The sequence below is a fragment of the Watersipora subatra genome, chromosome 9 (assembly GCF_963576615.1).
Source record: "Watersipora subatra chromosome 9, tzWatSuba1.1, whole genome shotgun sequence".
Lineage (NCBI taxonomy): Eukaryota > Metazoa > Bryozoa > Gymnolaemata > Cheilostomatida > Watersiporidae > Watersipora > Watersipora subatra.
The window spans coordinates 49,994,479-50,006,899 of record NC_088716.1 but is presented as its reverse complement, the minus strand read 5'-3'; the positions used below and the strand labels follow the sequence as shown (position 1 = coordinate 50,006,899).

At 35.7% G+C, this 12,421-nt stretch overlaps 2 protein-coding genes across 2 annotated transcripts in view; one reads left to right on the top strand and one right to left on the bottom strand.

Annotated features, from left to right (window-relative positions):
- Positions 1–534, bottom strand: part of LOC137403605 (uncharacterized) — a 56,179-nt gene extending 55,645 nt beyond the window's left edge. Inside the window, exon 1 of the mRNA XM_068089573.1 lies at positions 451–534. Coding sequence (XP_067945674.1) covers positions 451–534 — 84 coding nt within the window. The remainder of the gene's footprint in view (positions 1–450) is intronic.
- Positions 535–1,092: 558 nt separating this feature from the next.
- The window catches only part of LOC137403652 (activating molecule in BECN1-regulated autophagy protein 1A-like), a 29,458-nt gene continuing 18,129 nt past the window's right edge, over positions 1,093–12,421 (top strand). Inside the window, exons 1-6 of the mRNA XM_068089630.1 lie at positions 1,093–1,193; positions 6,118–6,181; positions 6,277–6,335; positions 7,554–7,737; positions 9,768–9,946; positions 12,124–12,189. Of these exons, the coding sequence (XP_067945731.1) occupies positions 1,096–1,193; positions 6,118–6,181; positions 6,277–6,335; positions 7,554–7,737; positions 9,768–9,946; positions 12,124–12,189 (650 nt within the window). The 5' untranslated portion in view covers positions 1,093–1,095. The remainder of the gene's footprint in view (positions 1,194–6,117; positions 6,182–6,276; positions 6,336–7,553; positions 7,738–9,767; positions 9,947–12,123; positions 12,190–12,421) is intronic.

Here is a 12,421-nt window from a genome sequence, read left to right as displayed (position 1 = left end):
GTAGATAAACAACTCAGTCACTATCTTCCAGGCTGACTGAAAACCATTTCCAATTGGTTGTTTAACATTAGTGGGAGCTATTTTTTCATTAGTTAGTACATGTATGTTTATTAACTTACTCTTGCTCAATAGCTACCACCAATGCTCTAATAATGTAAACTGACAAAAACACCAAATACTTAGACTAGGCGTACCTATTTGCACCACACTTCCACTGTCTGTTTTTACTACTGTATCACAATTTAAGCTTGCACTGCTTATATAAAATTCATTTTCTCCTACTACATGCTTCTTTTTAGAAAATACTTGCTGCCTTTAAATCAGAATACATTAGATTGAAGCATAATCATCGATTTAGCTCGTGACCAACGACTGAAACGTTCCGTGACACTACAATATGGCCATTACAACGAGATTATGTTATTATAAAATACAATAAAATTAACTTACTGTTTCGTAAGAAGGCGGTGCAAGAGAAGAGTAGGCGGTGGTATTGTGAAAACTTTCATGAAATTTTGAATGTGGACCTTCCATGTTTTTGCTCGCTGGCGAATGTTTACTGTTTATCATGGAGATGACTTATAGACTGTTTTCGCAGCTGTTTATACGTCACTTACTCCATTAGCCTACCTTATAGGAAACGGAATTCGAAAATAGACTTGAAACTTCAAACACACTATTGAAGGTGGAATAACTCTAAATACATCAGACGATTCCGTCGGCGTGTCCGATCTCGCATTCAGGCAAATAATAATACGGCCACAGTCGTACTGTGCTACACTTACTGAGAAAAAAGTTGGTTGACCTATTATCGAATGTTTTGCCACGTAGAGCCGACTAACAACATTTAGATAGTTTTTATTAAATCACTTTCGGTTGTAAAATTAAAGGACTTGTTGCAGTGCGTACATCGAAATCGTTGACTTGTTAGTGATTTGTTAGTTTTCGTGTTGGACAATGCTTAGTTTGAGTAACAATTGGCCAGTATACAATATTGCTACGGGCAAAAGCATTTGATTGGATGATGACATTTCATATAGTCGAGTGGTTATTGGTCATGCGTTGATTATTAGCACATCGCCTTCTAGGCGGCCGATGCGAAGTAACATGTTGAAGAGCTGTTCATTAAAAAACTTTCTTTTTCTAAGAGAACATGGCTCGTCTCTTACCAAACCGATACTTAAAAATGGGAGGTATGGTTGTATTAGTTTAATAACTTACTAAATTGATATGAAAAGCTCGAGGCATGATTCAGTAAACCAACGTTGAAATCACAGTTCAATTAAACCAACTACCAAACAGATTTGTATACACAGCAAACGCACTGATTCGTTGAGGCCAAAAGCTGACGAAAATGAAGTTGGCATACATATAATGAGTTTTAGTAAATATAAAAATTCTCTGTACAATAGCTTAACAGTATGGTGTCTGAGCTTATGGTGAGTGATAACCTTAACTAACTGTTGTTGAGTAGTACATTTTTTTCAGACCACCCAAGAGGCTCTCCAAAAATTAGTAGAACCAGCGTTGTTTCTGGTGTATATTAACGACCTGTTGTAGCTGTTGAATCGCACATGCTTTGCTTGTCAAGCATAGGCCTTTATGTTGATAGCTTTTTAAAAAAAAATGACTCGTTTATAAAAACAGCCAGTTGGATGACGACCTGACAACTTTTACGTTCTTGGTGCGAATTTTTCAACAGCTTTCAATTTTTAATCAGCAGTTTTCAAGACTACAAAAAGAGTGTAGCAAGCACCCTTTTAATAAATGTGTCTTCTGCTGAAGCTAGTTCACAGGCCTTGGGAGAAGACTTATGACAGTACAAGATCTCCTAAGTACAATTTTTTTTTCTTCAAGTTAAGCCTTTGTGTGAAAATGGTTTTGTTGGATGTACGATTCGCACCCCTACATACATGTCACGATTTGCCTTTCGGAAAGTTAGTGTACTAATATTCTATCCAGATAAGTTTGAGCGTAAGATATAACGGACTCGCTCCATTCAGATCTACATGGCAACAAACCAGCAATGGAGCACCAAACACATCATTTACCACCATTTCACATAATAGTTCATAGCATAATAATAGATAATTGCAGAGCGAGCGTAGGTCAATTATATAGAATAATAGCATGTCACCCCTTCTTGAAATCAGTCTGGACAGTGAGTTAGATTTGCGTACCTATAACAAAGAAATAACCTATAATTCATAATTGTTGCATAGTAATTCCAAGATGACACACAACTATTTTAAATACATACAACTACAACAGTACAAAGCCAAGTTGTGTGTGGTGATTCGTCTTAGATAATTGACGGCACCATTTTCCCTGATTTCACAGGTCAGGGAAAATGGCGCTGATCAGATTGTGATTACTTGTTAATTCATTCCACATCAGCGTCTGCCAGCCACCTCGGTGACCTTCTATGTCTAACTTCCCTTTGTGTGCTATTTGGATGTTCGTGCATTTGGCCTTGCCCAGGATCATCAACTTGCTGCTCATTATCATCTACTTTGTCTACTCAGCTTTGTCAACTTATTCAGTTTGATCATAAATTGTGTCCCTTTCAATTGTTTTGTATATTTCTTCACTTGTCATGTTTGATGCCGGTCTTAGGTCTGCAATGTGCCAAGTGGTTCCATCAACCTTGACAGCAGTGCTTGTCACCATCGAAGATACCTTTCCCGATTTCCACACTGATGTGCATTTGATCTCATATTGGTTGGTTTGACCTAAGCAGTATCACCAATTCTGTATAAATTGGCAGAGACATCACAATTTTATTTAATGCAATCGTCTTATACTACTATGATATAGTATATTATATTAGTAAAAAGGCCTAGATGATATACATGCATATCATCTGGGCCGGGATTTTACCATCATAGTTTGGCGAGTTATTAATTATAATAGTGCACCATGTCTCCAATACTGCCCTCTGACCTTACTGCCGTTCCCTTTATAGTCCTATGGTTACGTTTTATTATACCATTATCTGAGGCACCATATTCCCGATATTCCCAACTATATATGCGGTTTACACTTCATTTCTTTAGTGCTGACTCTAACCAACTGCTGGAAAAACATGGACCATTATCTGACGGTAGCTTTGTAGGTGGCCCTCGCTCTGCAAATATGTGTGATAGTTGAACAGCATCTGCACTATTATTACGGAGGTTTGCTCATAATGCAAATTTGCTTTGCCCACAAACTATGACAGTTAAATAGGTCACATTTTTGCAATGACAAATGTCAGTGGCCAATCTGTGCCATACATTCTCTGCATCCAAAATCTCTGTTTTGAAGTGCACAGGTGCAGGATCCACCCTCTGAAAGATGAAACAATTTTTAATGATGTTTTCCATGACACATCTTTGCTTATTGCCCTCTTATTGCTCTACTCCTAATTGGTGAAGTCATGAGTGTGCCATACGTCATCATCGTTTATTTCGCCTCCTCTTACTGCTGTACAGACTGCCTTTCCTTACTTCTCAGTCACCTCTGGTTTACTCTAGTCAGCACATCCGCCTTGCTACTAGCAGATTTGACCAGTTTAACGATTAGCTCCGGTTTATACTCATCAATCAACTGTGCAATTAAAGCCGTGGTTGTCTTACGATCAGCTCACTCAAACCTGTGACCTTTGGCTGCTTGAGCGCTTCTATGTAAGAAAGATGTACCTCACTCAATCACCGTGTATTCTTGTTATTCATGTATTTAGTAGTGTTTTACTAAACTGATACCTCCATTATTCCTTGGGAGTTTGTGATTGAGGTACAGTTGATGACGTTTATGCAATCGACAAATCTATGCCAATTTACCTTCTTGTTTTTTATTTCATCGAACATCAACAGCTCATGGGCTGTCATTGTACTATAAAATTTTTGCACTTAAACTTTTTTCACCTGAAATAACTTGAATGTTTCATAGATCAAGCTTCACAGCTTAATAGCTTTCAGTCCACATATATTCAAATACGTATGCGGTGAATTCTCTCATTTTTTGTTGTTTAACATTGTGATAATATGACTCAATCAAAGTCCTTTTGGTACACTGGATAAAGCATCCATATCTCATGCAGGGGACCATTGGGCCTAGTCAACTGACCAAGAATCTTCTTTACCTCTAAGTAGAAGTTAATTTTTTTCTTAATATTTGAGTCGTCATCATGCATGTTCACAACTTACAATAGTCATTCCCAAAAATTCTGATGGGAAACACTTAATTTAGTTTATCTTTGGCTTCTACTCCGGAAATAGTTTAATGACATCCTGTGTGAGCAAGGGTTCTGAATAGTTGTCCATTTTTTGATGCCCCTGTAATAAGCAGCAGAGGCATTAGGTTGAAAATGAATCTAGGTACACCCTCTCTTATTTTATAAGTTGTAGATGGTCTCTCTATTTAAGAAAGAATAGTCTGGTAATGTAAGGTGTAAATGTTGTTTTGCTAAGCCGTTGGTCTCATAATTCGGTCATCTCGAAAAAGAACAGCCCGTTTTAAAGATATTGAAATACTACTAGTGTAATTTCTCAGTCCCACCTGCAATCTACGATTTTGTCAAATTATGGTACAAACCACTTTAAATATCATCCTTAGCAGCCAATAACAGCAAAGCACATATTACAATATTTCTCAGGTTTTAGTCATAAAGTTATAATTATGAACAGATACCACAAAACTAGCTTCTATCTGGAGTTTGCATTAGCCTTACGCACCAACTTCACCATTCGTCTCAATACATATTGAGTTGTCCTAATCAGACACTTGCTTCCTTGTCCCTCACAAAGCTTTGATCATGCTAAGATATATTGTAAGATTTTTCTATTTGTTATAACATGCTTCAATATAATTAGCTGCAAAACAGAAGTAAAAAATTAAAGTTTTCATTTGTATTTTTGTGACTCTTAGTAGAACTGAAGCTAGAGAAATTTGTCAAACATTTACTGCTTACTATTCTGTCTGTAGCAAATTGTCCTGTTAATTTTTTCGCGCTTTCAATTTACTATAACACAGCAAACTCAGATTGGCTCTATGTTTTTGCTTAGCAGTAAGTTGATGACAGCTCTATAGTCATAACACTGAAATGTATCAGAACGTATCAGCAGTTGATACATAAGGTAACCTAACTTCATGACCTATGTAACTTACGACTCTTTTTGGTCTCATAGCATCTCATTGAACATCATTTATAAGAATTGAGAAGAGAATATAATTACATATTCAACTATATAGAAAAAACTTTACCCAACAGTTTTATAACAGCTGGTGTTGTCACTTTAGAAATTTTTTGTAAGGTGCTGTTACTTAATTGTAGTATACGTAGTTTCAAATCTATTGAAGCACATTTTCACTGTATTCATAAGTGCTCTCTAAAAGTATGGCAAGGAACAAACAGAGAGCTTTAGTTTAACATTCCACAGCCTAAGAATATTTTTGTCTCCTAAGAAAGGACATGACTGTGGTCACAGCTTTCCTCCATTCGCAGATGTGCGTATAAAGTTTTACAGCCAAAAGGCATTAAGCGTGGAAGTATTTAAGGCAGCCGGGCTCTGTAACTACAACTGAGTACAAATGTGATAGTGCTGCTGTGTGTTTGGGACATCAGCGGATGTATTTGTAGCAAAACATGTAAAACAGGCACTTCAGAGACTAATTGATCGACTGTCGAAGTATTGGATTCTACTTGTTATACAAAGTATTACAAAGCATATTTATGTAATTTTAATGACTAACAACCTTAGAGTTTTTAGCAATTTACTGACAATGAAATGTTATTTCATTCTCAAAAATTATGCGCTCCGGTACCAATACAAACACTTTAACTGCTATATCACAATTTCCTGCATCGATGACTTACTACATTACATGCTCATTCTTCATTTTTATTGGTATATCATATCACATTTTTGGGCTTAGCTGAAAACATTTTAATGGCAGAAAAACTTTTGTGGCCTTGAGACAGAGTTCCCAATTGAAAATCGTACAGCAGGTCAATGCTGGAAAACTAGCATTATTTTTGAGTTGCTTTGACATCAGATTTCATAAATATATCTTACATGATCATGCATTTCTTTATCGATGTTGACACTTCCTGATTAGTTTATTGTCATGTTATAGATCTCTTACAAAGTGGCTCGAAACTTGGTTGGAAGAAAAAGCAACTAAAGGAGCCTTAGCAAAGGTTTGGCCTATCTACCTCATTTCAATTGAGATGTGTTAATTTATGTCAATAAAACCAATAACCCTAATTAAATGGCAACTATTTCTTTGTTTTAGGAATGCTCTCTGGTGGGGGACCCAGTAGCCATATTTATTATTGCCCTTAGTCATGATGGGTAGGTTATTTTTTGTGCTTTGAAATATTTCCGTGTCTGTTAAAAGACGGGTGACAATGGCAAAGTCTGCGTTTTTTGCCCAAATGGTTACCCGACAAGACAAATTGATGTTAATCAAGAGTAGTCCCTCCAGCATTATGTCAGGGTCATTCGTCGTCTACGCACAAGCAGTTGTGTAGGTAAATTAAAAACCATTACACGCCTAATGTATTAAATGTTTATGAGTAAAAATCTTCTCATCCAACTGACAACAATGATTATGTTATCAACTGCTCACTATTATAGTGTCCTATTTTATGCAATGATTTTGTAGAATTTTGTTTAAGATAGTTTAATGTTAGACATGAAAACAAATATTAATTGTATGCACTGATATCAAATCTAATTTTTCAGGAATGCATTTTTACGACGCTGGCTAGCATTATGATCAACAATATATTGCTATTGCTATATTTTATAAGTCAGCCACTAGACAATACAAGATACAAGTAGAATATAGTTGCTGCCATTTCTACGACCTTTTCTGTCTCCTTGCATGTCTATTAGCAAGTTGATGTGTGTTTCATAAAAGTCTGAGAAAAGGCCGAGTCATTATGTCTGTATTTGTTAATGCATTAGTTTGTAGTGCATTAGTTTTTTAATAGTGGCTATAAAATTACATATATTTGCATCTGTTTCTTTTATTATAACATGTACTATCAGTAAATTCTTGATTTACATCATTTAGAAATTTGAAAAGCCATTGTTCTCAAAAGTAATTTTTTTAAAACTGATCAATCCACTCTCCACTTCCATCCCTCAGGCTTCTGACAATAAGCCATTTAATTTAATAGTTTTGAGATGTTCTAACTGACCGATTCATCTACAATTACACAGCACTGACACTGTTTCTAGTTATTATTTAAAATTGTCTATATTGTTATTCTTTATTTCTGCAACTTTCATTGTCGCTAAAACGTAATATTTAGTTGAAATTATGTAAAACTGTTATTGAAACCTTGATGTGTGTGTGTGTGCTACTAATAGCTCATACCATGATGCTGTCTGTTAACCTTTAAACTTAGTGTCCTTATCAGTGGGACAGCCTAGTCACACTGTCCTCATTGTTTTTGTTTTGCATTAGAACATGACTTCTTAAGACGCTTCCTGGTCTTGCCATATTCGTATTCACTTCAGTTTGAGCACCTTTCCATGGTCATTCCGCTAACTTGTGTGCAGGCGTTACATGGCATTGCTGAATCGCGACCATACAGTCAGGATTGTTAATGTTGCGTCTGGGAGAGCTGTTCAGACATTGAAGGGTCATCCAAGGTCACCATGGACTGCCGAGTTTCACAAAACCCATCCAAACATCATAGCCACTTGTTGTCTTGCTGGCCAAGTACGCATCTGGGATCTGTTGGTGCGTACTCCTGTGACATATCTTGTCAGCCTCATAATTAGTCATATAGCTGTGATTTTTAACTTTTGGTTTAATACATTTTTTTCTGTAGTAATTGGTTGCCACCCTGTGCTAGTACACCCTTGTCATAAAAAACCTGTTTACAGGCGCTACAGTAATAATGTACATGTGCCTTGAGATATGAGCTTAATGCATTGTAGGACCAAGCTTGTATGTACATATTCATTCGTGTTTCAAATCAATTTTTCTTACATCAAATAACTTAATACATGTTAATCCGTTCCAATTACCAGAGAAAAAAACACCTAAAAGCAGGATATTACAATGGAAAAACATGTTTTTAATTGTTTTAATTAGCCACCTACGCGCGCAAATCAGCAAATACCTATCTAGTGGTTATGATCTGCAATAAAATGTAGCATTATGTACAATACTGTATGGAGTTCTAATCTTCGAGACAGAGACTTGACGGTTAACCTTTTGTGGTTAACCGTCAAGTTAACACATAACATGACCTTTAAATAAAACTTAAATGAATTTATATTACTAACCACACACTTAAAAATAAGATTTAATCTTACACTAAACTTAATTCTAATTTTGTTTGTATTTTTTTCATTACCTTCCGGCTTGGTTCTTTTTGTCTCGCTTTTAGACTTGATTCACCCCTACTTTTAGCCACCCTTTTTAAATCCATTTTGATCTGGTGAGAACGAATGAGCAATGTTGTTCTTGTAAGCGAATTCTCGCATACTCCGCCACTTAGCGGCTGCATCGTGAACTGGCTCGTATCTCAAAGTTTGCTCGCATTTCAAGGCACAAAATTGCTCGAAATTTTGTTGCTATGCCTCAAATTTTTTGCATCTTGGGGCACTTTGGACACTGCTTGTTATACATCAAGTACAGCTGAATATAGTCCGATTTCATATCTTGCTACTGATTGCATATCGTTTAGCCAACAGTACTTGCTTATAATATGAGCTTCGCGATATGGCGATTCAATTGTTTGATGGTGATTTTGAAAGTAGGCGATATGAAAATCATCACCATGTAAAGAAATATCACCAATCCTATTAATGATATAATTGTAATGATGATTTATCTCACACCTGATGATTTTCAAAGTGAGTAATACTAGAACTAAAATGCATGGACCTTCTAGTCATATAATAAGCTCATTCCATCGACTTCCATACACCCGGGCATTCATAAAATAAATGTTTCTGATTATCATGATCACAAAACAGTCTTTTTCAAGCTAAAATATACAAATAAATCGTAGCAAAAGTTCACAAGCCTTGTTTACATAGTAATTATATCTCGATATATCGCGAATCATCTATAAATAGACGATAGAAGAGATCGTCAGCATGACCCCACAAGAAATGTCTGACATGCTGACGATAACTGATCACTGTAACTGCATTCCTAACTTTTTCATAGACAAAATTTCTTTATAAAAATGCAATCTAATTTCTTGCAAAATTATATCTTCGCGTGTGAAAAAAGAGACTCATAAATTGTCTAAGATTTGTTGCTAGAGAGCCTTTGCTAGCTCGTAGAATTGAAGCAGCAGGCAGCGGGTTGTGAGGTCATGGGTCTGACCTCCTAAAGAGCATGGTCAGGAGAACAGAGGTAGAGTCAGCTCCTGTGGCCATTTATGTCTATTGTCTATAAATGACGATTTATTCGTCTATTTCTACATGATAAATAAGTCGTCTATAATTAGAGGAACATGACGATATATCGTGATTCGATATTTTAAATTTGCAATATTGAATTGAATCGTCTGGTGATTTTCGGCAATCACGAAGTTCTGCTTATAGTAATTTGCATGATATTGAAATGATCTAGACCATTGCGCTAGGTCAAGCATGATATGGTTTCCTTCTACAAAAACTATGCAATCGGTTTTGTCACTTATAAACTCATTTGATGCCCTACCGCTGTACAAAAGGTTAATTGAACAACTCACTCATTTATATATTGACTGGTGCCGCCTGACATTTTTCAATGTTTGCTTATTTAAGAGTGGAAACTGTGATATGTGGTTGAGTCCTGGGAAGTATAGTGTGCCGTCCATTGCCTTACATCCCACAGCAAAGATACTCCTCATAGCCTATGGACATAATGTTCTTCTTTGGAACTGGGAGGTTTCAATGGAGCCCCAACTCTTCGCTGGATCAAAACGACCTTGCGAAAAAGTCAGGTCGGACATTTACCAGTTTATGTTTTTAGTTATTTTCATCCAGTTCTTTCTTGGTTTATCAAGACGCATGTCAGCTGCACTAGTTCATGTTAAAATGATGGTTGCAAATTTATTAACTCATTCTATAGCCTAGATTCTCATGACTTCAATGCTTTCTAAAGTTTACAAAATACTGGTTATTCTCATTGAACCTCCAGCAAAAATTGGAAACAAAGCTAGTTAAAAATACAGTTACTAGGAGTGTTTATCGATAGCGGCTGTTCCTGGTAGACACTAAGCAGATAGGAATTGCTTTGCATCCATTTAATCGATGAAGTTGTTAAATTTCTTTTTTGGCAAGTTGTGGCTGGAGACTTCCAGGGTTATACTCCTTGTTGCTGCTGAAAATTTCTTCTCTAAAGCCTAATGTTCTTCATTTCCTATTTGGCGATAAAAAATAATGATGAGTTTGATGATGCATACTATTCAACGAAAACAAGATGGCTGATGAGGCTTTTGGGTTACTCGGTTGCATTGTGGCTATAATACTTTGCAAGCTCATCTTGTCATTGTCTGAAATACTTGATAGATTTCTATTCCATGAGTGTGAATAGACATAAAGTAATGCCTCGGTACTCTGCAGTTCAGCTCTCACAGCTTCACTACTTTGAGCAGTAAAATATATTCATTAAAACACTCTAAAAACGAAAAATAAATGAATATAAAAAACTAGAGAAACTCAAAATACATAAATCTCTTTCATACTCTGGCCCAGTAAGAGCTCTCCGCACGCATCATTGTGATAGTAGTAGCTGTTCTCCTTTCTGCCTATTGTAAAAATACAAAGTGCGTGTTACACCCTTTGTTATGCTTCTTAATCGCACTCGATCCTCAAAATTGTCTGATGAACATAAGGCAAAATAAAAATGCTTACGATTAATAAAAAGTGACTCTATTAGATACGAGTTTAGCAATTTCTATTTCGAGGATTTTCATTGATCACTGGGAGTGCCGGTCCAGATAAACCATGAAAAGTGAGAAATTACTGTACAAGGTATTTTTGTAGAGCCTTATTTATACTGACTTCATGTAAATATCAGTTCTGTGATGAGTCTACATCACAGTATATTTGCCTGTCTTCTGAGCTAGTTCCCTAGAATCCTGTAACAATAGCTTGTTACATCTATTACTGTTGTATCTATTACTGTTACATCTATTACTGTTACATTTATTACTGTTACATTTATTACTGTTACATCTATTACTGTTACATCTATTACTGTTACATCTATTACTGTTACATCTATTACTGTTACATTTATTACTGTTACATCTATTACTGTTACATCTATTACTGTTACATCTATTACTGTTACATTTATTACTGGTGCATCTATTACTGCTACATCTATTACTGCTACATCTATTACTGTTACATCTATTACTGTTATGTCTATTACTGTTACATCTATTACTGTTACATCTATTACTGTTACATCTGTTACTGTTACGTCTATTACTGTTACATCTATTACTGTTACATCTGTTACTGTTACATCTATTATTGTTTTAGCTTTCATTCAGTTTATCCTGTCTTTTTAAAAGAAACATAAATGTATTATATCTTTGTAATAGCCAAACATAATAAATAATGCAATCAGTGTTGGTAGAGCAAGATACAGTACTACAGATTTAAAAATATAACATAAACTGCGTTATATCATGTATCAAAAATAACTTCTATACAATTCAATATTCTTTTCAAATTTTTAAATAGGAAATGTACAATGGTCATTATAAAAAGATCTTTTATTGGTCACAAACTCATCTTTAGGTAAGCTAAAAGCAACGCCTTTTACACCTGCCTATGAGTGTGTTAATGGTTGTTAAATTATTCAAAGGAAATAGACAGTCTTTATAGCCACCAAACTCAAACGCATTAACATTTTATTTCTCATCTCCTCAGCAGATATTTCATGTTGTATTCTCATAGTTGAAGGAGAAAATACAACCATCCAAGGTTGCATTAGCTTGATGAGTTGACCAGGCAACTAGATGTTGAAAGCGGGACATACGTGACTATACATACATGATGATTATGTAATTCGTTATGTAGGACTAACCTTAACGGGTAGTTAAAAGGGAACAGTGCTGATATTATGATGTCATATTGTATGAATTGTGTTGATATTGTTTAGGTGGGTGAAGTTTGACAGTACTGGTGACATGTTCTACACTGGCATTACGACCAGCACTGAATATGAGTGAGTAGCTAGAGTCATTTCCTGTTTTATGGTGTATTCCAGGCAGAAGCTGAACATCTCTGAAGCTCACAGTGGAAATGTGCTTTTAGTTTCCCTTGCAGCTACCGAGTCCAGGAATACTTGGTTACAGATTTTCTCTGATGTGACAACTTGTGATTAGCAGATTACTAGTACTAGCAACAGTCTTCGGGATGGGCTTACACAAAATCTTAGTAGATTTTGTCACAAACTA